Here is a 27,097-nt window from a genome sequence, read left to right as displayed (position 1 = left end):
TATAAAGGAATGTTTAAAAGTTCTATGAAAGAAGTGGCTAGTATGATTTTACTTTATTTGGAGGAGGGGGAGGTGTGTGTGCAGAGATTTCAGCTGCATAGAGTAGGCAACTAGAAAAAGTGCTACATGGCATGGAGGAAAGAGGCCTAAGGGTGATGAAGAAATGTAAGGACTGAGGAGAGATGGGAAGAGTGGGATAACATCAGAAGGGAGAAAAAGGACTTGAGAAAGTTGTGGGCAGAGTACAGAAACAGAGAAGAGATCATACTAGAAAGCTGACTAAGAATAAAGAGGTAGGTCAGAGAGACCCAGTGAAGGGCTTTCCATGTTACAGACAGGCTTGGAGTTTATTCCAAGATTTTAGATTAAGTGAATGATCAGATCTGTCCTTTTAAAAGATACCTAAAAATAATCTAGAGGATAAAATAAGGCAGGGAACATGGAGATCAGAAGGCTCTTGCATAAACTAGTACCTAAGATTAGCACCCAGTCTCAGCCAATACTGAGGAATTTTGGGCCAGGATACACTAGGATCTGGAGTTCACTTGAACTCCAAGGAGGAGAGGAAGAGAAAGAAACTAACAACTCTTGGGTTCTAGTGAAGACAATATGGGAATTACTTTTTGTAGGGAAGTCTCTAGATGAAAGTAATCAATGAGCAGTATTTAGAATAAAGTCATAGACCTCAGAAGACATTTGGGGGAACAGAGATCTGAGAAGCAGAGAAGCACATCAGTGTCCCCTTAAGCAATGGGAGAGTGAAAAGAAAAAAGTGTGGAACACAACTCATGAAAATATCCATATCTTAGGGTGCAGGCAAAGTAAGAAGCACCAGTGGAAGCTTAAGAGTGATCAATGAAGAATCAAGAACATTGGCTAACTGTTCACTGATACTAGAGGCAGCCTGGTCTAGTGGGCAAAAATAAAAAAGACCTTTACTTTTACACTTGTACTTCAGGCCCAACACTGATTACTATTTGTCCTCAATCTCTCTCTCAACTGGGTTTCTTCTGTTTAAAATCGGGACAATAGCCTACGCCCAGGCACCCTTGCAAAGCTTTGAAGATGGGTGACTGAAACAGATGCAAACGCACTTGGAAAAAATGTTGACAATCCATTCCCCGACTGACTCTGAGAATGGCCTGTGTTAAGTCCACTAGCTCTCGAACTTTAGTGTGCACGAAAAACATGCTGGACACTTGTTTCTAGAGTCTTGGGGGTCCTATTCTAGAATAAAAACATCTGAATTTTTAAGTTCCAGGTGACTTTCATGCAGTGGTCCATGGTCCAGATTTAATGGGATACTGAATGAGTCCAATCTCTTAAAAGAGTAGAAAGCAGGCTGAGAAGAATGCTGTGTCAATGCTGGCAGTGGAAAAGCACAGGCAGTGTTACAATGAAAGACAATTTCAGCAACAGTCTTGTTTCTAAGGATCATAAATCCTGGGACATGGAAATATCCTTATTATGTATTAAATCTTTATGATGATATTCACTGTAATTTCACCTGTTACTGCTAAAATAAAATTTTAGTAGTAAAGAACTCTCATAAAAAGACATTTAAATTACCGTAATTTTGGAGACTACAGAGGAGGCATAAGATCCATTTCAAAAGAGTAAGACAGGCCAGGTGCCGAGGCAGCAGGATAGCTTGAGCCCAGGAGTTCAAGACCAGCCTGGGCAACACAGGGAGACCTCATATCTACAAAAATTTTAAAAATTAGCCAGGTGGTGGTGCATGCCTGTGGCCCCAGCTACTTGGGAAGCTGAGGCGAGAGGACTGCTTGAACCCAGGAGGTTGAGGCTACAGTGAACTGTGACTGTGCCACTGCACTCCAGCCTGGGCAACAAAGCAAGACCCTGTTTCAAAAACAAAGAGAGAAACAGCTAACTTTGAGCCCTGCCCCCCAACTATTCCACAAAGAACTGTTTGGTAGCTACTATTACCCACACCTGTTACATCTAATCCCAGGGTAGATTGATTTGCACATGGGGGCCTAACCTCAAAGACTTGCATTAACACCTGTTACCTAGAGAATATTCTACCATTTAATATTCCTGGCTTTGAATAACCTAAAGCTCATTTGCTGGAGGTTCCAAAATACTCTGAAGCCTGGTTACAGTGACTCAAATCAGGGGTTGGAAATGTGTCCTTCTCTACAAAGTCCAGAATTCAGGTTCCCAGCAGCTACAACTCAGGGCTAGGTTAGCATTTTGGCTGTGTACAATAGCAGTTCTTGGACAGTACTGCAAGCTAACAAGGTTTCTCATTCTCACAATTTATTTGGGTAAATTGCCGATCAAGATTGATCCAGTTTTGCTTTTTTTGGAGGGTAAAGGACAATTTGATGTTCCTAAAATCATGTGCTGAGCTGTATTTTCAATTAGACTCGGCGGGGGTGGGGGGAATCAAGGTCCAGGATTGCACTTTGTATGTTAATACAGAATGTTGTAGATGATACTAAACACACTGACTGTAGTTACCAGTCTTCTCTGTGATATGAGACTAAGAATCCAGTAATTTAAAATAATAAAATACTTCCTTCCCAAAAGATTATTTGAAATTGCATGTCCAACCCAAAGCGACAATGCTATAGTTTTAAAAAAAATACCTTGTAATCTATCACATAGGAAAACACTACAGCTTAAAGGAATTGGAGCTGGCACACTTGAGCTGATGCTGCTGGTCATATATCAAGTGCACCTTTATGTAGATAACTTAAAGCCTTGAGGAAATAAGCAGTAATGAGATAGACTACAATTGAAAATAATAGCATGAGAGAATTCAGGTTGTTTTGGCTTTTCCCATTTTTTTCTTCCCCTTCTTAAAAAAAGGAACCAATTTCATCAAATAAAGAAAACAGCCCAGTTCCTCTGCTTATGATAAAAATTAGACAACAAAAATACTTACACGGGACTGGAATTCAAAGAGCAATGATCCACCATCATTTCTGGAAGGAAATCCAACTTAAACGCAGCCATCACCTCACTCTCCCCTTCAGAAGCCAATGATATTAACTTGCTGCACTTGTCTGATCCACAAATACACACAGCTTTAGCTTCCTGGGCCCCACAAAAAACACAAAGTGGAAACAGGAGCTCAGGGAAACCAGCAATAAGTGCCACAGAAAGAGGCAGGACTGGGGAAGGGGTAGGGAAAGGGAGTATTGGATTAAAATCGGGATGTGACCATGTGAAGGGAGGCTCAGCCCAGCACACAATGAAAGTGCTGATGCGCCAGGCTTGTTTTGTGTGATTTTCCCTGGCGAAGCAGTACTAAGTGCACTGTCAGATAAATAGAGTGTCAGATCCATGAAGATAGCAGTGGCTAACAGAGCAGAAGAAACACAAACTTGTTTCACATCCTCCAAACTCCTCCCTGCAAACCAGTTTTTAAGGTCCCCCAAAGCCTGAAACTACCTGAAGCAAGAAAAGGCTCACCGAAGAAATGGGCTGTTAGCCTTGCTTTTAAACTTACGTTTCCAAGTGCCAAAGACAGCAATAAGCACAGTGCTTAGGTCCAAACTAACCTCAGAACAGTCACATAAAGAGGAATGATAAGACCATCAGAAGCAGGCCAGAGGCAAACTGGTTGAATAAACTGGCCACCAGAAACTTACCACTCACATACAACTGCCTATAGTGGATCAGCCTTGCTTTTTTTTTTCTTGATATTTTCAAAAGAGCATCAATTTCTCAACTGATCTTGCTTTCTTGATGATGTGCTATCTAATGGTTAGAGCAAGGTGTGCTATCTAATGGTTCCTCATCTGGGTGAAAAACTTCAAAAATCCTTTGTTCAGTAACACTCATTAGATGGCACAGGGAAATTTTCTTTACTAACTCTGAAGCTTAATTTGCCAGAAAATAAAAATGGAATAGTAATATTCTGCTTCTTACTAGCATACTAGGAAATAATGTATTTTCAGTTCTCTGTTGTCCTTTCTAAAGAAACAAAGAACAAAAGCCACCATAATGATAATAATGAAAAAGAACTAGGGCCTACCAGGGACAACACTCAAACATGTAAGGGAAAAACCAAGAAATGAAGTCTCTTCATTCTCTTTTTCCTCCTTTAAACTGTTGCTAAAACCAAGACTAGTGAGTGCACACATAAAAATTCTATTATGGGTGAGCAGTAGAGATGGATATACTTAGCAGTCAAGGCAGATGTGTGCTCCCGTTCTCAATTTAGCTCCACATCCCCCCAAACAACAAATGGTGGCATTTCAATATTTAGGCAGTGACTCTAAAATGTTATCTCTGAAGGCTCCCAAATTTCACAGCCTTTCTTTCCATTTTTATCATTAGAGTTGCCTTACCTCGAAGATTTCACTTCACCCAAGCTCAGTTCACAACACAGGGAACTTTGAAAAAAAGAAGTTATGTTCAGCCTGCAAAGAAGTAAAACGAATGAACTCCTAAACACACAGAGTTAACGTTTAAAAAAAAAAAAAGGCAACACACAATGGCATAGGCCTAAAAGTTCTAATCTGTGTAACAATGGCTAACATCTGCCTGCATCCGACCCAGGAAGGTGAAAACTGTCTCTTCTGTCCATGTCCAGACGTCATCATCCAAAATCTAGAACTGTAACAGCAGCTTACTGCTTTTTCTATTTTTGCCAGAGACTCATTCATCTGATTTACTACTATAGAGGCAGAAGTGGCAGGAGCTCTCTTCCACCCTATTAAAGCAGCAAAAACAAGCTGCAAGTCAGAGGAGACTGTGCAACTGACACACAGTACACAGTTTACCCAGCCCATGCCTGTCAGGCAGAAGATGGTAACCCTAGCTGGGGCTGGTTAGATTACTGGCTATGTTTGTCCTAGTTTCTCCTACGTACATTGGAACTGATGGCATGCCTCTTCCTATAGAAAGCTGCCTAGACCAAAGAATAACTGAGTCGACAACCAAATTAGATCTTTTAGTGCAAGAATTCCTCTAAAAAGACATTCCAGGCTTTAAAAAGGCTGAGCGACATCAGCTCACGGTGGCTCACACCTGTAATCAATCCCAACACTTTGGGAGGCCAAGGGGGGGGGGGGGGTGGATCACCTGAGGTCAGAAGTTCAAGGCCAGCCTGGCCAAGACAGTGAAACCCCATCTCTACTAAAAAATACCAAAAAAAAAAAAAAAATTTAGCTGGGCAAGGTGGCACACACCTGTAACCCCAGCTACTCGGGAGGCTAAGGCAGGAGAACAGCTTGAACCCAGGAGGCGGAGGCTGTGGTGAGCTGAGATCATACCACTGCACTCCAGCCTGGGCGACCGAGTAAGACTCCGTCTCCCTCACCAAAAAAAAAAATTCCTTTAAAAAGGATTCAATAAATTTCAAGGAACTTACCTAAATTTCAAGGTTATTGTGTTTTTAATATTTACTAAAAACATATGAAATCTAATTGTATCTCTAGTTCAAATCAGAATCACATCTATAACAAAAGACTACTTAAATGGAGACATTACTGAGTTGCCAGGCCCTGACCAATGTATGAAAGGATGTGCTCTCCTTAAAATAGTTTCCACCAAGCCAAGGGCTGGGAAACATGATTTAGAGTAATGTCTTAAAATCATTTTTTCCCAGTCATAGAACTTTTGTTCAAAAGAAGTCTCCAGAGGCCCAATTTATAAAGCAGTTGAAAATAGAAAGTAGGGCCCATAAATTCTCTGTGCTTATACTGCTATTAAAGTCCATTTTATGATTTATAAAGCAACACCACTTTAAAAACCTACAAGATGGAAATGTTATTACATCAAAGAGGGCACTTCTTTTTAGGCAGGTCACCAGAGTTATCTCAGTATAATTAAATTCAAGATACTTTGGGAAAAGAGAATACAGAAATTAATCACAAGTCAATTTTAGAAAGAGGTTATGAAGTTAAGTGATAACAATTATGGGAATACAAAAATGCAAATATTAAGGGAAATTTAAAAGTAGAATTAAAAGAAAGTTATTCACAAAAAACTGCCCGTGTGTGTGTGTGTGTGTGTGTTTAATGTCTTAATTAGTCTGGGCACGGTGGCTCAAGCCTGTAAACCCAGCACTTTGGGAGGCCGATGCAGGTGGATCACGAGGTCAGGAGATCGAGACCATCCTGGCTAACACGGTGAAACCCCGTCTCTACTAAAAATACAAAAAATTAGCTGGGCGTGGTGGCACATGCCTGTAATCCCAGCTACTCAGGAGGCTGAGGCAGGATAATCACTTGAACCTGGGAGGCGGAGGTTGCAGTGAGCTGAGATTGCGCCACTGCACTCCAGCCTGGGCGACAGAGTGAGACTGTCTCAAAAAAAAAAATCAGATAGACATTCCAGGCTTTTCCCACAAAGGAAGCATTAGAAATACAGAGGTGACAGGAGGGGTTATAACCAAGGATCTGCTGCAAAAGAAGGCCTTAACTTTCCCTCAGCCTCTTTTTATCACCTGTTCCTTTCACTCTGAATGTACTTTCATGGTTTCCTCTTCTCTCCCTGGTTGTCCGTCTGTCTCAGTTTTCTCTGCCTTGAATATTCTTTACTTTTTAAAAGAGCAACAATTCAAAGCCTCATTAAGTGAAGGTAGGAGCAGTCAGCCTGCTATAACATTAAGAACCCAAATCATTAAAAGTGATCAATATAGGTAAGAAAAACACTCAAAAGAACAGCATTCATTGCATTTAGGATATAGGAACAGTATAAACTTAACAGGAGGATGTAAAACTAGATTAGAAAAGAGAAAGGCTAGCAATCACAGTATGTTTTGCCAAAAGGATGAAAAAGCAAACAAAAGCACAGTTAAGCAAAAAAGCCTAGTTGGCATATGCAAATGTCTACCTTGATAAATATAACCAGGGAGTTCTACAACAGGTGAACAGATTTTACACTTCCACCCCAATAATCTAAGTATGTTTGAAAGGGCAATAAAGTAAAGTCTAGTTATATAAGCACAGAGGAGATTAGAAGCTACTACTGAAAAGGGAATCAATGTCATTAAAAATCACCATCAATCTATATGAGGGAATTCAAATTGCAAAAATCTAGGAAATGGTCATAACCTCAGACTGCTGCTAAGTGGACTGGGTATTTTACCCCCGAGTTTCTGGCAGTGAGATGATATAAGAGAGAAAAAAAGTAAGCAATTGATACTTGAAAATAACCAACTATAGTAACTTAAATTTTTGCACAGTACCTTTTTGGACCTAAATTTCATTTCTAAAATTGAGTATTTCTAATATAACTACTGGGTCTCCTGAGCTCCCAACCAAGTACCCTGCACAGGTAAAATATGCTGACACAAATTGGTAATTATCTCTGTGGCATTTCACTTTGTGGAAGATTTTTGTTATTGTTACAAAATGTGACAGTTAAGAATAATTTACGGGGCAAGAACACAGGCTCACGCCTATATTCCCAACACTTTGGGAGGCCAAGGTGGGCAGACTGCTCAAGCCCAGGAGTTTGAGACTAGTCTGGCCAACAAAGAGAGACCTATCTCTACAAAAAAATACAAAACATTAGCTGAGTGTGGTGATGCATACTGTAGTCTCAGCTACTCAGGAGGCTGAGGCAGGAGGAGTGACTAGGCCCAGGAGGTCAAGGCTGCAGTGAACCAAGACTGAGCCACTGCACTCTTGCCTGGGCAACAGAATAAGACCCTGTCTCAAAACAAACAAACAAATGAAAAACAAAACAACAAAAAAACTAAGTTTTCCATATGAATCTAGACAATGTAAAAATTTCTGAATGGTGGGGGAGGGGGGTTAAAGAAGAAATAGAAATATTGTAAAAAGAATTTTTCTGGCTGGGCACCGTGGGAAACGCCTGTAATCCCAGCACTTTGGGAGGCCAAGGCAGGAGCATCATTTGAGCTCAGGCAAGACTAGCCTGGGCAACATGGCGCCATCTCTACAAAAAAATACAAAAAATAGTGAGGCATGATGGTGCCCACCTGTAGTCCCAGCTACTTGTGAGGCTAAAGTGGGAGGATCACCTGACCCCAGGAAGGTCAACGCTGCAGTGAGACTTGATCGCACCACTACACTCCAGCATGGGCAACAGAGTGAGACCCTGCCTTACAAAACAAAATAAATAAAACATAAAAAATCTCCATTTCAGGCTGGGCACGGTGGCTCATGCCTGTAATCCCAGCACTTTGGAAGGCCAAGGTGGGCAGATCACCTAAGGTCAGGAGTTCTAGGCCAGTTTGGTCAACATGGTGAAACCCCATCTCTACTAAAAATACAAAAATTAGCCGGATGTGGTGGCAGGTGTAGTCCCAGCTACTTGGGAGGCTGAGACAGGAGAATCGCTTGAACCCAGGAGGCGGAGGTTGCAGTGAGCCGACACCATGCCATTGCACTCCAGCCTGGGCGACAGAGTGAGACTCTGTCACAAAAAAAAAAAAAAAAAATTTCCATTTCAAATCTAAAATCACTGTACCAAAAAAGCACTATGTTTAATAATTTGTGTGTGCAAGTTGCCTTGCCTGTAAAATTATCACATATGGTATACTGAAAGGATATGACAAAACATCACCATTTTGAAAACTAAAAAGTTTTCCATTTCCTCCCCCTATCCTTAATCACAGAAAGACTCTGTACTCAGCTCTGTACTATTGCTGTGTACTCAGCAATAGTATAGCCTCGGAGCCTTCCTTGGAGTATCTGTCACTAACCCTGACCCAACAGTCCTGTCAAATTGTGACCACCCTTCCAATCAAGTCATACTTCCAGATCCCACACTAGTTCTGGAACTTAAGTGCATTTCTTAGTTGGTAACAATATACTGTAAGTTTATACTTTATTTAACCTCCAGTGCTGATTTAAAAATCAGTATGTTAGGCCAGGCACGGTGGCTAACGCCTGGAATCCCAACACTTTAGGAGGCCAAGATGGGCGGATCACGAGGTCAGCAGATCGAGACCATCCTGGTTAACACCGTGAAACCCCTTCTCTACTAAAAAAATACAAAAAAATTAGCCGGCCATGGTGGCGGGCACCTGTAGTCCCAGCTACTCAGGAGGCTGAGGCAGGAGAATGGCGTGAACCTTGGAGGCAGAGCTTGCAGTGAGCCGAGATCGTGTCACTGTACTCCAGCCTGGCTGACAGAGTGAGACTCTGTCTCCAAAAAAAAATATCACTATGTTAGCTGGGCACAGTGGCTCATACCTGTAATCCCAGTACTTTGGGAGGCCGAGGCTGGCAGATCACCTGAGGTCAGGAGTTCGAGACCAGCCCGGGCAACATGGTGAAACTTTGTCTCTACTAAAAATACAAAAATTAGCCAGGCACAGTAGCAGGCACCTGTAATCCCAGCTACTCAGGAGGCTGAGGCATGAGAATCGCCTGAACCCAGGAGGCAGAGGCTGCAGTGAGCTGAGATTGTGCCACTGCACTCCAGCCTGGGTGACAAGAGTGAAACTCTGTCTCAAAAAACAAAACAAAACCAAAAAAAAAAAACCATCAGTATGTTGAACAAATTCTGGTTCAAGGAAGGTATTAGTATCTGTATGGAATCTACTAAGTTCCGTCCTCATCTCTGTTCCAATGGTGTCCAATCTTTAGGTTTCCTTGTGCCACACTGGAAGAGGAATTGTCTTAGGCCACAAATAAAATATACTAATGATAGCCGATGAGTTAAAAAAAAAAATTTGCAAGCTGGGCGCGGTGGCTCACACCTGTAATCCCAGCACTTTGGGAGGCCGAGGCAGGCGGATCACAAGGTCAAGAGATAGAGACCATCCTGGCTAACACGATGAAACCCTGTCTCTACTAAAAATACAAAACATTAGCCAAGTGTGGTGGCACATGCCTGTTAATCCCAGCTACTTGGAGGCTGAGCCAGGAGAATTGCTTGAACCTGGGAGGCGGAGGGGTTGCAGTGAGCCAAGATCGCGCCACTGCTCTCCAGCCTGGGTGACAGAGCGAGACTCCGGCTCAAAAAAAAGAAAAAAAAAAATCTCATGTTTTAAGAAAGTTGATAAATTTGTGTTAGGCTATATCCAAAGCTGTCCTGGGCTACATGCAGCCCTCAGGCCGTGGGTTGGACAAGTCTGGTGTAGAGTATTCCTCCCAGCTCCCTCCAACATACACACACTCACCCCAACAGCTGTAAGAACTAGGAAGCAGCTAGTTTCAGTGGGAGATAAGCCTGCCTTGGAAAATAGCTAAGGACAAAGAGTTGGAAAAGAGGGCAAGAAAATATTTCTAGCTTCCTAGGGGCATACATTTTGCAAATGTTATCCCATAATGTACAAAAGAAGCCATCACCTTTCTGAAAGCAACTTTTTCATATCTGCATAGCAGGCCTCATGCAAGAAGGTTAAAAAGATAGCCATGGAGCACACCCATTCAGTAGTTAGCCCATACCTGTAGCTTTACACTTCCCTCTCTGGACTATGTCTTCACTCTAAAAAACCAAGGAAAGAAAAATAAGTGGGCCATGCCTAGACGTCTCTCATGACTCCAGATATATCACCTCTTTCCAAAGAAAAGCCCCTCTGTCACCATGGCAGAAGATAAAAGTACAGAAGTACTCCTCCCGCGCCCTTTTTACTCAATACCTTAAAGATAAGTTGCATTTAATATCTCAAGGCTAATTTTAAAACACCATCAACTTAAGCGATGGGGGAAGTAAAATACTAAAAGGTTTAAAAGAGTCTTGCCCTAAAATGTCATAACAAACAGCAAAACAATGACTAGAATTTATGAGGTTGAATTTCAGTACATCTAGGTCACCAAAACAATCATTTTTAACATCTGCTTTTGGACGGCAGACTAAGAAAAGCTAATGGCTGTCTAATTCTTTTAGCAATTAAGGATCGTGTTATTAATGTGGAGAGACCACACTATTTCCCCAAAGCAACCTTCCTGAATACATAGGTGCCGGGCATGAAACTCTACAAAAGCAACCAAGTTCCTGCCACTGTAAATGCATCTTGGTGGCCCTAGGGTGGCGGTGAACCACTGAAACCAAAAAAAAAAAAAAATCAGAAGATGGGGAAGTTAATTGACGGTAAAAGCAAACAGAGGAACCACAAAACCAATTTGTTTTATTTTTAAGCATATCGAACAATCTTGCAAGTAAAGACTGATTCTATAAAATTGTCCAAATTCCTACAAACTTCCACATACAACTCCTGCCAGCTGTATTTCTGTCTGGCTTTCACTACAGACAATAAACTATTCAAATTCACCAAGGACAATGTCTAAACTGGAAAGTACAAGAATTCTGAAAGACAAAGCCAGACCCAGAACTAACTAGTAAGACACTGCCTATCCTCCCTGAAGACAGAGAGATTTCTTAACTGGCATAAAATAGGTGCTCAAGTATTAACTTTTCATGCAGACTTAATTAGTTTCCAATTTTGCTAATAAAGTAGTGATAGTTCCAGTAATTTTAAGGGCAAAGTTTAAACTAATTAAAAAAAAACAGAACTTCCTAAAAGCATTTACTTGCACCTGTCTCTACCATCAAAAGTTATCAAGAAGAAAGGAACTTCCATTTACTAAGTTCACAAACTTCATTCAATCCTTTATCATTATGATCATTTAAGGTGAGGTGAATACCCTAAGGATTCAGACGCTAAGGAAGATAACCTGCCCATGGCTTCTTGGTAGGTCTGTCTCTCTAGAGAAATGTGACCACAATTTAGGAGATACCAACTTTTACTGAGATAGTGTGTCTTGAGAAGGCTCTGTAGTGACTATCACAGATGGTAGACAGCAAGTTAAATTTCTACTTGTTAAGAGTTCTTCTGGAAGATGTAAAGGTCAAAGAAAAGGCCAGGGAACCACGTTTCCCTCCAAATTTTACGTGGAACACAGTTTGAAAAACAGTGTTATTATGTGATTGGTTTTCATAGGCATCACTTCTACCCTCTGAGACCAGACTCCGACTGCAAGCTAGTCAGGGAATCTTCAAGATAAAGAGAGCAAAAGGGAGATCCGGAGTTGTTAAGAAAGACCAATACATGAAAGGGTAAGGGACAGGTATCTTAAGTCCCGGAGAACACAGCAGCCCTCAGGGGGCTAGGAACATTTTAACTGCCAGGCCAAGAGAAAGAAAAAAAAAATGAATTTCTTTAAAAAAACAAAACAAAACAAAAAACCTCCACATAAACAGGGTATCATCCTACTCCTAAGCCACCAAGACTTTTTAAAGGAAACCTCAAACACACACACACACACACACACCACACACACACAAATAAATAAACAACACTGTAATCTTCCACACAGGATTCTGTCACCTGGAGAAGGGCAAATGAATAGTCCAATACACAAAAAAGGTTGTTTTGAGATGGAGTTTTGCTCGTTGCCCAGGCTGGAGTGCAATGATGCGATCTCGGCTTACTGCAACCTCCGCCTCCCAGGTTTAAGCAATTCTTTGCCTCAGCCTCCTGAGTAGCTGGGATTACAGGCATGAGCCACCATGCCCGGCTAATTTTGTGTTTTTAGTAGAGATGGGGTTTCACCATGTTGGTCAGGCTAGTCTCGAACTCCTGACCTCAGGGGATCCGCCCACCTCGGCCTCCCAAAGTGCTAGGATTATAGGGGCTGAGCCACTGCACCCGACCTCAAAAAAGTTATATTTTTTTAAAGCTTTGTCTTCCCAGTTTTGCTTTTCCTAAGTTATTTTATTGCCTATTCTGTGAGAAAACTGAAATGCTTTGGGGAGAGAGAAAAACTGAATGGAAACTAAAAGCTTTGACTGTTTTACATCTTTCCTTTCATTTCTGTGGGGAACCAAAGGGCACATGCTCCGTGAGAAAGCCTGAACTGTTTGTACTATATTTCCTTGGAGCTCCACGGATGTCTGTTTCTATTAACATTATCTCTACCTTTCTCTATCACAATGCAAGAACCAGGAAGTACACAGGTGGTTCTAAAGAGGAGTAAAAAAGCTAAGGAGGGGGTGGGTGTGACGGTGCACACCTGTAGTCCTAGCAACTTGGAAGGCTAAGGCAGGAGCACTGCTTGAGCCCAGAAGTTTGAGGCTGTAGTGAGCTATGCTGGCACCACTGCACTCCATTTTAGGCCACACAGTGAGACCTTGTCTCCCCACCCCACTCCAAAATCAGGCTGAAGGGGAAAAGGAGCAAAAAAAATGTAGGGAACAGCCAGGCGTGGTTCATGCCTGTAATCCCAGCACTTTGGGAGGCCGAGGCAGGTGGATCACTTAAGGCCAAGAGTCCCAGACCAGCCTGGCCAATGTGAGGAAACACTGTCTCTACTAAAAACACAAACATTAGGCCGGACGCAGTGGCTCATGCCTGTAATCCTAGCACTTTGGGAGGCCGAGGTGGGTGGGTCACTTGAGGTCAGGAGTTCGAGACCAGTCTGGCCAACATGGTGAAACCCCATCTCTACTAAAAATACAAAAATTAGCTGGGTGTGGTGTCTCAAAAAAAAAAAAAAAAAAAAAGGCCAGACATGGTGGCGTGCACCTGTAATCCCAGCTACTTGGGAGGCTAAGGCATAAGAATCACTTGAACTCGGGAAGCGGAGGTTGCAGTGAGCCGAGATCGTGCCACTGCATTCCAGCCTGGGCAACAGGGTGAGATACTATCTTTAAAAAAAAAAAAAAAAAAAAAAAAGTAAGGAAGTAGGGAGAGTGGTGAGAGCAAGATGAAAGGCAAGCTAGCTGAGAGTTCTAATATTACCTACGTGCGATAAATGTTTAAAGACATTTAAAACACAACCTCATAAGAAGTTTTTTAATGTTCTTCACGGACAGAAAAGGCTCTCAGATCCTCTAAAAGCCTTTCTTAGAATAGGCAATGTAATAAGCTCTTTATTCTTAGTGTTTTCTACTGGCCTATACAGCTTGTATGCTGAGTAAATGACAAAATATTGTCTTTCCCAGGATGACTGGCACTGACTCAGTCACCATCAGCAGCTCTTACATAGCATGTGCTAGATCACAAAGTCCAGAGACAAGGGCCTGTGGCACAATGATGTTCAATAACATACATAAGTCCTAAAACCATGAACTTGGCCTCATTAGTAAGACTCACTGTTTTTTGTTTTTGAGGGTGTCGCTCTGTTGCCCAGGCTGGAATGCAGTGGTGTCATCTCAGCTCACTGCAACCTCCGCCTCCTGGGCTCAAGCAATCCTCCCACCACGGCTTCCCAAGTAGCTTGAACTACAGGTGTGCACCACCATGCCCGGCTAATTTTTGTATTTTTTGTAGAGAAGGGGTTTTGCCATGTTGCCCAAGCTGGTCTTGAACTTCTGGGCTCAAGCAATCCACCCCTCCTTGGCCTTACAAAGTGCTGGGATTACAGGTGCAAGCCCCCGCATCTGGCCAACTCACTCTTAACTATCAATTGTTAGTAAGCAACCTTAAAATTCCTCAAAAAACTTTCTTAAGACAGGGAGCTAATAAAGAATTTAGCCAAGAAGAAAAAGAATTTAGCTGGGTACAGTGGCTCATACCTATAATCCCAACACTCTGGGAAGCTCAAGTGAGAGGACTGCATGAGCCCACAAGTTTGAGACCAGCCTGAGCAACATCGTGAAACCCTGTTTCTACCCAAAAAGAAAAAAAAAATTAGCTGGGCGTGGTGACATGTGTCTGTAGTCCCAGCTACTTGGAAGGCTGAGGTGGGAGGATTGCTTGAGCCCAGAGGTCAAGGCTGCAGTGAGCTGTGATGGCACCACTGCACTCCAGCCTAGGCAACAGAGCAAGATCGTCTCAAAAACCAAAACAAAAAAATAATTTAACAACTATCCAGATTAGAGGTTTTTAAACGATCTTAAAAGCAGAAGTGTTTTTCTCCTAAACATGAAAGTCAGGCTGTTCAGGTCAAAGATAGAGGAGGGAGAGGCAGGCCCCAACTGTCAGTCTCTCTTGGCCCTCAGGATAACCTCTTGGGAAATATGAGGTAATCTCTTGGGAAATATGAGAACTAGATGAAATAATTCAAAACAATAGGTAATTCACCAATATTATATCTGGCTTTGACATGAATGGTTTTTTGAACAATAAATTTTTCTATCTTTAGAATCAATGTATTTAACATACCATCAGTGGTAATAAATGTGCATCTTCAAATTGATGGAATATGGCATTTAAAGTTTGTAAACCCTTATCACCTAAAAGTAAAGAGAAATGTCTAGACATGTGTAAAGTGGCAATAAGTACGAGCTAACATTTTTTGAGCATTTACCATACACTATGACCTGTTTTGGGTGCTTTACATTTAATCCTCATACGTACACTATCTCCATTTTGCAGATGAGAAAAGATACAAAGAGATGAAATGACTCCCTCAAGATCACAGAGATCCGGGCTAAGAAGGCTGCTTCAGGTTAAAAATTGTCTCCAAGGAAGCTCATGTACATAACCCACAGAAAGGTCTGTTTAAATGCTAAGGGCCATGAAGTTGAGTCTGACCTTTTTTTTTTTTTTTTTTTTTGAGACAGTCTCTCTCTCTGTTGTCCAGGCTGAAGTGAAGTGGCATGATCTTGACTCACCGCAACCTCTGCCTCCTGGGTTCAAGTGTTTCTTGTGCCTCAACCTCCCAAGCAGCTAGGACTACAGGCACAAGCCACCATGCCCAGCTAATGTTTTGTATTTTCAGCAGAAACAGAGTTTCCCCATGTTGCCAAAGCTGGTCTTGAACTCCTGAGCTTAGGCAATCCACCCTCCTTGGCCTCCCAGAGTAAGCTAGGATTACAAGAGTGAGCCACTGTGCCCGGTTTTTTGTTTTGTTTTGTTTTGAGATGGAGTCCCGCTCTGTTGCCCAGGCTGGAGTGCAGTGGCATGATCTCTGCTCACTGCAACCTCCGCCTCCCGGGTTCAAATGATTATCCTGCCTCAACCTCCTGAGTAGCTGGGACTACAGGCGCTCGCCACCAAGCCTGGCTAATTTTTTTGTATTTTTAGTAGAGACAAGGTTTCACTATATTAGCCAGGATAGTCCCGATCTCCTGACCTCATGATCCACCTGCCTTGGCCTCCCAAAGTGCTGGAATTACAGGCATGAGCCACCGCGCCCGGACTTTTTTTTTTTTTTTAGAGATGAGGGATCACTCTGCCCGGCTAATTTTTTTGTATTTTTAGTAGAGACAGAGTCTGGCCATGTTAGCCAGGCTGGTCTCGAACTCCTGACCTCAAATGATCTGCCCGCCTCAGCCTCCCAAAGTGTTGGGATTACAGATGTGAGCCTCCTCTGCACCCTGCCCAAACTTTTAACTGGAAAAGAGAAAAAAGACAAATAATAGAAATAACTTGGGAAAAGTATATTCTCTTTAAAGTATTACTTTTTAGTCAGCTTGCAATGCCCTTTACTTCTTTCTTCCTGTTACATGCCTAGCTCAATAAGTAAGTTAGGCCCCCTGCTTTGGAAAACTCCATGTTCACCTACTCTCATGCTCCAGAGAGCCAAGTAATCAGATAAAAGGATCAAGCAGGAAGCAGACCTCTCAGGAGCTGGAAGCCTGTAAACCCAACAATGCTTTAGGCTAAACAGACTAAACTTTATGCTAAACCGTGTGAAAACGGACAAGTGAGATTTCCTGAAGACAAAATCCACAGCTTTCATCAGATTCTATAAAGGGTTCACAACCATTCTTAGCATGGTCCCCTCTTGGACTTCCAATCCCTAGAGGATGGGACTAGATTAATCTAGACTAACACTAAGTCATCTAAAACTATAATTGTATTTTCTCTAAACAAGTTTTTAAACAGCTATCTAGTTTAGTTCACATCACATACAATTCACCTCATTTAAAATGTTGTTAGTGATTTTAATCTCATTTCAAAATGTTGTTAGTGAACTGTTTCAACTGACTTTCTCATTTATATTCATATCCACAGAACACCTGAATAAAAGTAACACATATCAGACCTTCAATTGTTGAACTTAATTCCCCAGTTTATCTGGTGTAATTTGTAAAGTGTCTATGAACTTTCCTGAATTGAGACATACTTGCACTTCCTAGTTTTTTGGGGGTTTTCCCCCTTGAAATTGCAGGTACTGTAAAAGCAACATGGTGGGCAGCACCCCCTCTTTTTTTTTTTTTTGAGACAGAGTCTCGCTCTGTCACCCAGGCTGGAGTGCAGTGGCGCGATCTCAGCTCACTGCAAGCTCCGCCTCTCGGGTTCATGCCATTCTCCTGCCTCAGCCTTCCGAGTAGCTGGGACTACAGGCACCTGCCACCACGCCTAATTTTTTGTATTTTTAGTAGAGATGGGGTTTCACCATGTTAGCCAGGATGGTCTCAATCTCCTGACCTCGTGATCCGCCCACCTCGGCCTCCCAAAGTGCTGGATTACAGGCGTGAGCCACTGCGCCCGGCCACCCTTTTTTTAAACAAAATATTTCATAAGTATTCCTTCCTGTTTTAACTTTTCCATTTCCCCAACTTTAATTAATTAATTATACTTATAACCATATTTTGGTTTATCTTCTACCAGGATTTCTTCCATGCATACGATAAAATGTACAAACAAATACACAAAATTGTCCTTTTTTTTTTTTCCCCCCCTAGATGGAGTCTTGTTCTGTTGCCCAGGCTGGAGTGCAGTGGCATGATCTCGGCTCACTGCAGCCTCTGCCTCCCAGGTTCAAGCAATTCTCCTGCCTCAGCCTCCCAAGTAGCTGGGACTACAGGCGTGCACCACCATGCCCAGCTAGTTTTTGTATTTTTTAGTACAGACAGGGTTTCGGCATGTTGGCCAGGCTGGTCTTGAACTCCTGACCTCAGTGATGGGCTCACCTTGGCCTCCCAAAGTGCTGGGATTACAGGCATGAGCCACCACACCTGGCTTCAAATACACAGAATTTTCAAATTCAATATTATGCTAAGTATAATACTGCACAACTTACTTTTTTTGCACCTAACAATGATAAACATTTTCTTGTAAGCAGCCATTATTAAAGGATCAGAGCCACAAATGGCCTAAAGCTTGACTCTGCCAATAGCATCCTTGCATATTCACAACCAATAGAACAACTATTTCACAAAACATAATTATTAAATCCTCAGAAATCATACAAAAAAAGTAGTACACGAAAGTTGGATGGGAGTGGGCTCTTTATTCTCCTCCTTCCTCCCTAATCTAGCTCACCTCCCATTTAGTTATATGATCTTTCCATGAGTATATAAGCACCTAAACCAGAGGTCGTCTCACCTGAGAGGCACCCTATTTTAGAGGCACTCAGATGAGGCAAACAGAGCATGCAAAAAACATGTTTAAAAATCTCTTTTTGGCCAGGCATGATGGCTCATGCCTGTAATCCCAGCACTTTGGGAGGCCAACACAGGAACATCTCTAGCACCCAGGAGTTTGAGACCAGCCTTGGCAACATAGCAAGACCCCATCTCTAAAAAAAAAAAAAAAAAAAAAAAAAAAAAAAAAAAATCAGACAGGCATGGCAGCGCACGCCTGTAGCCCTAATCTGGATGCTGAGGTAGGAGGATTGCTTGAGTCCAGAAATTTGAGGCTGCAGTGAGCCATGATCGTGCCACTGCACTCCAGTCTGGGTGACAGAGCAAGACCTTGTTTCAAAAAATAAATTAATAATTTTAAAAATCTCTTTTCCTATTTCCTCCCCAAATGCCCACACACTGGGTGTAACTCTCAAATCCCCCATATTTCCTCTCTGCTCCCCAAACAGCTTCCTACTGTGGTGAGAGCGGGAGGTGGGAGGAGGAATCTAATTCTTTCTATAGTTCCTGTTTCTTTCCCATGGCAGTACTGTCAACAATGGACAACAAATTGCTGGATGCAGTCGTAGCAATTTACATATGGTAGCTAAGCTAATGCACAGCTTTCTCTGGGCAGAATTACTAACGCTTCTACCTATCATTGCAGTTTGAACCCAATGTTCCAGGCACATCAGTGTTAAGTATTTGCCTGGTGGCTTCTACCTTCAAAGGCACAGGGAATGATACACAGAAGTAATACACAGAAGTGAGGGTGGTGGAGGAAGTGGGAGCTCTGAACCCACCGAGGGAGGGTGCTAGCTACAAGGACTGTGACACCAGACAAAGTACCTAATTCAAACCCAAAGGCTCAGTCATTCAACCTTTCCATAATATTCATGATCACTTGCTCAAATTTGGCATGTTCTAAGGCCACAGTTCCTTCTTAGTTTCACTGCCCTGCCATGAGGCCAAATCTGTCTCATCTAGTGAGTCACTACTGCTCCTCTTTCCAACTGCATTTTGATTTCAGCCCACTTGTGCAGCTCATCAGCTGCACCATATGTTAGTACCATGTAGGCAGAATGTGACTAATTTTTTTTCTCAAGCACTGTCAGAGCTACTTTTAAAATCACCTTATAATCTTGATGTCTCTTGCAGAGTCATTATAATACATAACCTTTGGAAAGGACTATAATTATTTTTCTGAGTGCTCAAAGGAGATTGTTCAGCATTTTCATTCCCATTTTTCAGATGAAGGAACTAAAGGGAAGATAAGGGATTAAGAGACCTGGGTTCCACAACCAACCACTGGGACTTGGACTTTCTTGAGTCACAGTGCTGTATTTGGTAAAATAAGGCAGCTTGTAAAATACTTTTTATTAGGAAACTCAAAATATTACTTTGCCTCTCTTTATTATTTACTTATTTATTTGTTTTTTTTAGATAGAGTCTCGCTCTGTCACCCAGGCTAGAGGGCAATGGTGCGATCTTGGCTCCCTGTAACCTCTGCCTCCCGGGTTCAACATGGTGAAACCCTATCTCTACTAAAAATACAAAAATTAGCTGGGCATGGTGGCAGGCGCCTGTAATCCCAGCTACTTGGGAGGCTACGGCAGGAAGAATTGCTTGAACCCAGGAGGTGAGCTGAGATCACGTCACTGCCCTCCAGCCTGGGTGACAGAGCGAGACTCTGTCTCAAAATAAAAAATAAAAATATAAAGAGAGAGAGAAAAGGACTGAATGGCCCATGGACCACAAATGTTTTTTGAATTGGTCAAGATCATAAGTGAGTGAAAGTAATGCTCTAATACACTGAAAGTAAAAGAGATGACTTGCAGATTTAGCTAGTATCACCAAATTCCCCCAAAATTTAGTTTAAAAGGAAGGGGAGCAGCTGCTTCCACCTCCTCTAGGCAACTTGCCTCTTCTCCAGCAATAACAGCAATAATGGTTGCTACAGCTGATAATTAAGCTCATCTCAAGAGGGTTTCTTAAATCTTCCAGGTATTGCAGATCCTATGTTTATTTTAGCAACTCTTTAGGGTAACTGCTTGACTGACATTGCAATTATTAGGGCTTCCCATCTCCATTAATAATAATTTTTTTTTTTTTTTTTTTTTTGAGACAGAGTCTCACTCTGTCGCCTAGGCTGGAGTGCAGTGGCATGATCTTGGCTCACTGCAATCTCTGCCTCCCAGTTGCAAGCAATTCTCCTGCCTCAGCCTCCCCAGTAGCTGGGACTACAGGCCCAAGCCACCAAGCCTGGCTAATTTTTATATATTTTTTTAGTAGAGACAAGGTTTCACCATGTTGGCCAGGCTGGTTTTGAACTCCTGACCTCAGGTGATCCACTTGCCTCAGTGTCCCCAAGTGCTGGGATTACAGACATGAGCCACCACGCCCAGCTCACTAGTATTTTTCAATGGATAATATCACTTGCAAAATATAAAAAGGGACAGTATCTCATCAATATTGAAAACTGAGCTGAGCACAGTGGCTCACACTTCTAATCTCAGCACTTTGGGAGGAGGACTTCTTGAGCCCACAAGTTCCAGACCAGCCCAGGCAATATAGTGAGACTTGTCTCTACAAAAAAATTCAAAAATTAGCTGGGTGTGGTGGCGCGTGCCTGTAGTCCCAGTTACTTGGGAAGCTGAGGCGGGAGAATCACTTGAGCCCAGAAGGTCGGGGCTGCAGCGAACTGTGATCATGCCACTGCACTCCAGCCTGAACAACTGAGAGAGAGCCTGTCTAAAAAAACAAACAGGAAAAAAAAAAAAAAAAAAAAAGATATGCCCTTTAAATTCAGCAATCCCAGTTCTAGAAATATAGTTTACAAATAATCTTGTATCTGATGTATACAAAGTATGCAAAGGGGCATTCATAAGAACACTGTTTATATCAGCAAAACCTGAAAACATATGCCCATTAATTGAAGGCTATTAAATATAGTATAGCCATACAACAGAACACTATGTAGCTATTAAAGAAAATAAGGCAGCTAACTGATCAAGATGTATTCATATAATAAGAATGGAATTACACATGGCTTGTATCTGAACAGAGTATCTCTGGATGGATAAAGAAATAATTGCTAACAGTAGTTGTAGAGGTGGAACAGTGGTTGAACTGTTTATATGTGAACATGTTACCTATTCTACAGAAATTTTTTTTTTTTTGAGACGAAGTTATGCTCTTGTTGCCCAGGCTAGAGTGCAATGGCGCAATATTGGCTCACTGCAACCTCTACCTCCCGGGTTCAAGCAATTCTACTGCCTCAGCCTCCCGAGTAGCTGGGATTACAGGCACCTGCCACCACGCCCAGCTACTTTTTTGTATTTTTAGTAGAGACGGGGTTTCACCATGTTGACCAAACTGGTCTCGAACTCCTGACCTTAGGTTATTGACCTGAAGTGCTAGGATTACAGGCATGAGCCACTGTGCCCGGCCTAATGAAATTTTTTTAAAGAAAACTCAAGCTTTTGGAACACGGCAACCTAGCCTGCAGACGCCATATCCCCTTGTCCACTTCCCCCTGCAACCCGTAAGTCCATTCCTACCACTTAAAAAAAGGAAAACTCGTGGAACTATAAAGCACAAAGTAAAGAAAAACCTCAACTCATACTCTTTTCCAAAACAGCATTTTGGTTTTGTATTTTTTTCCTGCTTTGCCTGAAACTTCTGTGTGGAACCTGCCATCGTCCAGGTGATCCAGCAGTATATCATAATTACATCACACCATTTTAAATGATCCCAGCAACTCAAATAACGTTCACGCAGCTGGGACCTCATCATGTATGGCCTATTTACAAAGTCTGAAGCTATTTTCAATCACTCAGCTGTATATCTATACATTTTCTTCAATCAACCTTTCCTGCCAAGGCAAAGTGCAACATTAGCTGGATTCCAGTAAAGAAGGCAAGGGACAGGGTGAGATAATATGTCAAAACAAGTTCTATAAATACAGCTTTTGGCTTGTATCTCAAAAAGGAATCAAAAGAGCTTCAAGTTTAAACAGAAAAACCCTATAGTCCCTGCAGTATCTTACTTGAAGGCTCTAGAGAACAGAAGACACCAGGGAATTGGAATCTTATTTCTCACACTGTAATATCTTGTCTCCCTCTCCCTTATCTCAGGGGGAGGTTTAGATGCAATTGCAAGCTTTATCATTCCAACTCTGCATCTCCCCTGCCTCTTCTTATCTTACCTCTACCCTACCAAACACATCAATTTCCTTCCTCTCTATGAGGCTGCTCCACCTCTTAGGCAGACAGGCCCAACACACACAACATATGACAGTCTTTCCTTAGCACTAGCCACCTAACTTCTATCATCTCCAAAATCCTTGACCAAGTAGCCAAGAACCCTGCCTGTACCATCTGCCCCAACCTCACCATCAAACACACGGGCACTCATGCGGGATGCTTCCATATGGTCTTGTTTCAGGAGCTTTGCCCTGTTCTGTTGAAAAGCAGGAAACTTTATTTTCTTTCTGCTCTTAAATTCTTAATTCTATAAAACTAGAGAAACCAGAAACTACCTCTGTAGAGACACTTCCTGAGACAGTTAGGTTATAGGCCAGAAAATGCAAATTTTGTACCTCTGCTTCAGCCAATCAGGGAACATGTTCAGCAAAGCTTGATTCACCCTAAAGGACGCACAGCCCTAGGACAAATTCTATTCTATTCTATTATCACTTTTTTAAAAAAGTTACTTTGGTTGGCCTGTAATCCCAGTATTTTGGGAGGCCGAGGCAGGTGGATCACTTGAGGTCAGGAGTTCGAGACCAGCCTGGCCAACGTGGTGAAACCCCATCTCTACTACAAATACAAACAAATTAGCCCAGCGTGGTGGCAGGAACCTGTAATCCCAGCTACTTGGGAGGCTGAGGCAGAAGAATCGCTTGAACAGGGAGGCAGAGGTTGCAGTGACCTGAGATCACGCCACTGCACTCCAGCCTGTGTGACAGGGTGAGACTCCATCTCTAAATAAATAAATAAATAAATAAATAAATAAATAAATAAGGTACTTCAATTATCATGCTTTCATCACTCTGCAATTGTTCTCCTAAAGGTGCTTCTCACCGGGAGTGGTGGCTCACGCCTGTAATCCCAGCATTTGCACTTTGGGAGGTCAAGTCGGGTGGATCACAAGGTCAGGAGATCAAGACCATCCTGGCTAACACGGTGAAACCCCTACTGAAAATAAAAATTAGCTGGGCGTGGTCGTGGGTGCCTGTAGTCCCCGCTACTCGGGAGGCTGAGACAGGAGAATGGCATGAACCCGGGAGGCAGAGCTTGTAGTGAGCTGACATAGTGCCACTGCATTCCAGCCTGGGCGACAGAGCAAGACTCCATCTCAAAAAAAAAAAAAAAAAGAAAAAAGAAAAAAAAAGGAGTGCTTCTCACATTTAAATACCCACTTAAATCATCTGTCACATCCTTCAAATCACTCCTAAAAAAACTCAACTGTTCTACAAAATTTAACTTGTCAGTGCTTTGATTTCATTTTTACAAAAACAAGCTCTTAAAAAAAAGCTAGGAGATCTATCAATCAAAAAAGCAACCACATTTTTAGAAAACATCTACTATATACCCAGAACTAAAGACGATACCAAAAAAAGGCCCAATCCCTGTCTTTAAGGAGTTAATGGTCTTGTTCAGAAAATACGACTTGCACTAGAAACAAGAAACATGGGACAGCATCTATCTAAGGGAAAATGTTACCATAAATGTGAAAGACTTAAAAAATCTCAGGAGAGCTGATTCTTATTTCCCTGTCTAAATCAAATTTTTGTGCTATTTCATCACACTGTCCATGATATAATACATTCTTTGCTACCCTCCACTGAATTACATGGCCTACTAATAATTCCCTCATCATCATTTCTTTTGAACAGACTTCTCTGTGTTTTCCTGTCACTCTCACACAGATTATAAATTTATGGATATGGCAAAACTTGCTGGTTCTCCCTTCCCATGCTCCCCTTGTAAGGGCATCTCCGGAAGATGTGTGGTGCAGGAAACGAGGTAAAGAAGCAGGCCGGGCACTGTGGCTCATGCCTGTAATCCCAGTACTTTGGGAAGCCGAGGTGGGCAGATCACTGGAGCTCAGGAGTTCAAGACCAGCCTGGGCAACATGGCAAAACCCTACCTCTACCCAAAAAATACAAAAAAATTAACTGGTCATGGCGGCATGTGCCTGTAGTCTCAGCCACTCAGGAGGCTGAGGTGGGAGGATCACTTGACCCTGGGAGCAGAGGTTGTGGTGAGCCAAGATCACGCCACTGCCCTCCAGCCTGGGTGACAGTGAGAACCAATCTCTTCCCGCGCCCCACCCCCACAAAAAAAGGCTAAAATTAATTCTGCTTTCAATATCTTCAGTAAATAGTCTGGTACTAGTGAGATAAACTAGTAATTTTAGAGATGTTTCACAAACTTGTTATTTGGCTTGCTGTTCTTTACCATCAATAAATGAACTAGAGGGCCGGGCGTAATGGCTCACGCCTGTAATCCCAGCACTTTGGGAGGCCAAGATGGGCAGATCACGAAGTTAGGAGATTGAGACCATCCTGGCTAATACAGTGAAACCCCGTCTCTACTAAAAATACAAAAAAATTAGCCGGGCGTAGTGGCGGGCGCCTGTAGTCCCAGCTACTCAGGAGGCTGAGGCAGGAGAATGGCATGAACCTGGGAGGCGGAGCTTGCAGTGAGCCGAGATCGTGCCACTGCACTCCAGCCTGGGCAACTGAGCGAGACTCCGTCTCCAAAAATAAAAAATAAATGAACTAGTACAGCTGACGGTGATCTGCAAAACCAAAATCATATAGTTATTTTCATAAGGAAATTCTAAAATGAAACTGGGTTAGACTGATTCATAATTTAATAATCTCAAATAATAAAGTGTGCTAATAAAAGACAAATATTTACTACAAACCCACAATGTACCCTATACCTAGACTCTAGAGTCATACCATTGCTTTCTAATCCCAGTTTTGCTGCTTACTAGCCAGGTAACTGGGGAAATTGTTTAACTTCTTCATAAATACCTCTGTTTCTTCATGCACAAAATGGTTACAGAAACAGTATCTACCTTACAGGATATTTGTTAGAATTAAATTATTTATATATGTAAAGCATTTAGAATAGTACCTGACACATAGAAAGTGCTCAATAAACATCTGCTACTATTATTTTTCTGGGCACTAAGCTTGGTGTCTATGGTGGAAAAGAAGGAGTCCCAAAAAATTTCAGTCTGTTACATGATGATTCTATCTCTTCAAAATAAAGTACCTGATCTTAAGATGTACTGTACAATGCTCAATTGTTATGTTACTCAAAGACAACAGGTTCATCTGTTTACTGAGCTAGAAACATAGTATGTAGTTTCACTTTTTAAAATGCAACAGCTATGCTAATTTTTTTTTTTTTTTTTTGACACGGGTTTTGCTCTTGTTGCCCAGGCTGGAGTGCAATGGCATGATCTCAGCTCATCGCAACCTCCATCTCCTGGATTCGAGAGATTCTCCTGCCTCAGCCTCCCGAGTAGCTGGGATTACTGGCATGTGCCACCAAGCCTGGCTAATTTTTTTGTATTTTTAGTAGAGACGGGGTTTCTCCATGTTGGTCAGGCTGGTCTTGAACTCCCGACCTCAGGTGATCCGCCTGCCTCAGCCTCCCAAAGTGCTAGGATTACAGGCGTGAGCCACCTTGCCCGGCTGAAATTTTTTTTATCATTAACACTTGAAGTAGGCCGGGCATGGTGGCTCAAGCCTGTAACCCCAGGACTTTGGGAGGCCAAGGCAGGTGGATCACTCGAGATCAGGAGTTGGAGACCAGCCTGGCCAACATGGTGAAACCCCATCTCTACTAAAAATACAAAAATTAGCTGGGCATGGTGGTGGGCGTCTGAAGTCCCAGCTACTACTCCGGAGGCTGAGTCAGGAGAACCCGGGAGGCAGAGGTTGCAGTGAGCTGAGATTGTGCCATTGCACTCCAGCCTTGGTGACAGAGCAAGATTCTGTCTAAAAACAACAACAACAACAAAAAACACGCCAGGCACAGTGGCTCAGGCCTGTAATCCCAGCATTTTGGGAGGTCAAGGTGGGTGGATCACCTGAGGTCAGGAGTTCAAGACCAGCCTAGCCAACGTGGTGAAACCCCATCTCTACTAAAATATAAAAATTAGCCAGGTGTGGTGGCATGCACTTGTAGTCGCAGCTACTCGGAGGCTGAGGCAGGAGAACTGCTTGAACCTGGGAGGTGGAGGCTGCAGTAAGCCGAGTTCGTGCCACTGCACTCCAGCCTGGGCGACAGAGCGAGACTCTGTCTCCAAAAAAAAAAAAAAAAAAAAGCAAACTTGAAGTAATAAAATAGGCTTCATTTATTAAAAAAAAAAAAAATTGGGTAGATGAGATTATTCCAAAATATTTCCTAGCAGGAGGGGGAAGTGAATAGGTAAGAATTCTGGCAGCAATAGGCTGACAGATCTTGCACCTCCAACTGGGCCTGTTAGAGTCCAGTATATCTTCATTATGGATTACCAAACCACTTGTTCTGAGAACACTTATTTATGTATAAACATTTCTTCATTCCTTTCATCAAACCAAAAAAAAAAATTTTTTTTCGTGAAGCTTTCAAAATGGACATACTGGAAAAATATAAACTAATAAAATGAGACCAGGGAAGTTATAAATTTTTAAAAAGGCCAAGAACAAAAAGAAAGCTAGAATATAGGTGTGCTAATCAGAATGTCACTTGCTGAGGCTGAGCTGTAAAATCAAAGAGCTGCCACTGATTTTAATCTCCAATGACAGGCTCTACATAGGGTGCACAATGATTCATAGTATAAACGGGAAAACATTAGGACAGTAAAATGAGAAGGGCACTAAGAATAGCCAAGAAAAAGAAGATGAAGCAGATATAATGCCACACTCAAAAGAATTTTAGAAAGTCAGTAA

The 27,097-nt window shown here is 42.3% G+C and overlaps 1 protein-coding gene across 37 annotated transcripts in view; it reads right to left on the bottom strand.

Annotated features, from left to right (window-relative positions):
• Positions 1-27,097, bottom strand: part of CELF1 (CUGBP Elav-like family member 1) — an 86,982-nt gene that overhangs the window by 30,270 nt on the left and 29,615 nt on the right. For 12 of the 37 annotated variants that reach the window (XM_054439569.2, XM_063671836.1, XM_063671837.1 and 9 more), the window contains exon 2: positions 2,912-3,063. In XM_054439569.2, the coding sequence (XP_054295544.1) occupies positions 2,912-2,982 (71 nt within the window). In that variant the 5' untranslated portion in view covers positions 2,983-3,063. Of the gene's footprint in view, positions 1-2,911; positions 3,064-4,322; positions 4,399-6,424; positions 6,518-10,346; positions 10,387-27,097 lie in introns of those variants that run through there. The other 25 variants (XM_054439559.2, XM_054439560.2, XM_063671829.1 and 22 more) reach the window with 10 other exon arrangements.

The sequence above is a fragment of the Pongo pygmaeus genome, chromosome 9, assembly GCF_028885625.2.
Source record: "Pongo pygmaeus isolate AG05252 chromosome 9, NHGRI_mPonPyg2-v2.0_pri, whole genome shotgun sequence".
In the NCBI taxonomy this organism is placed as follows: Eukaryota; Metazoa; Chordata; class Mammalia; order Primates; family Hominidae; genus Pongo; species Pongo pygmaeus.
Note: the sequence above shows the minus strand (reverse complement) of the source record. Positions and strands in the feature narration are given on the sequence as shown.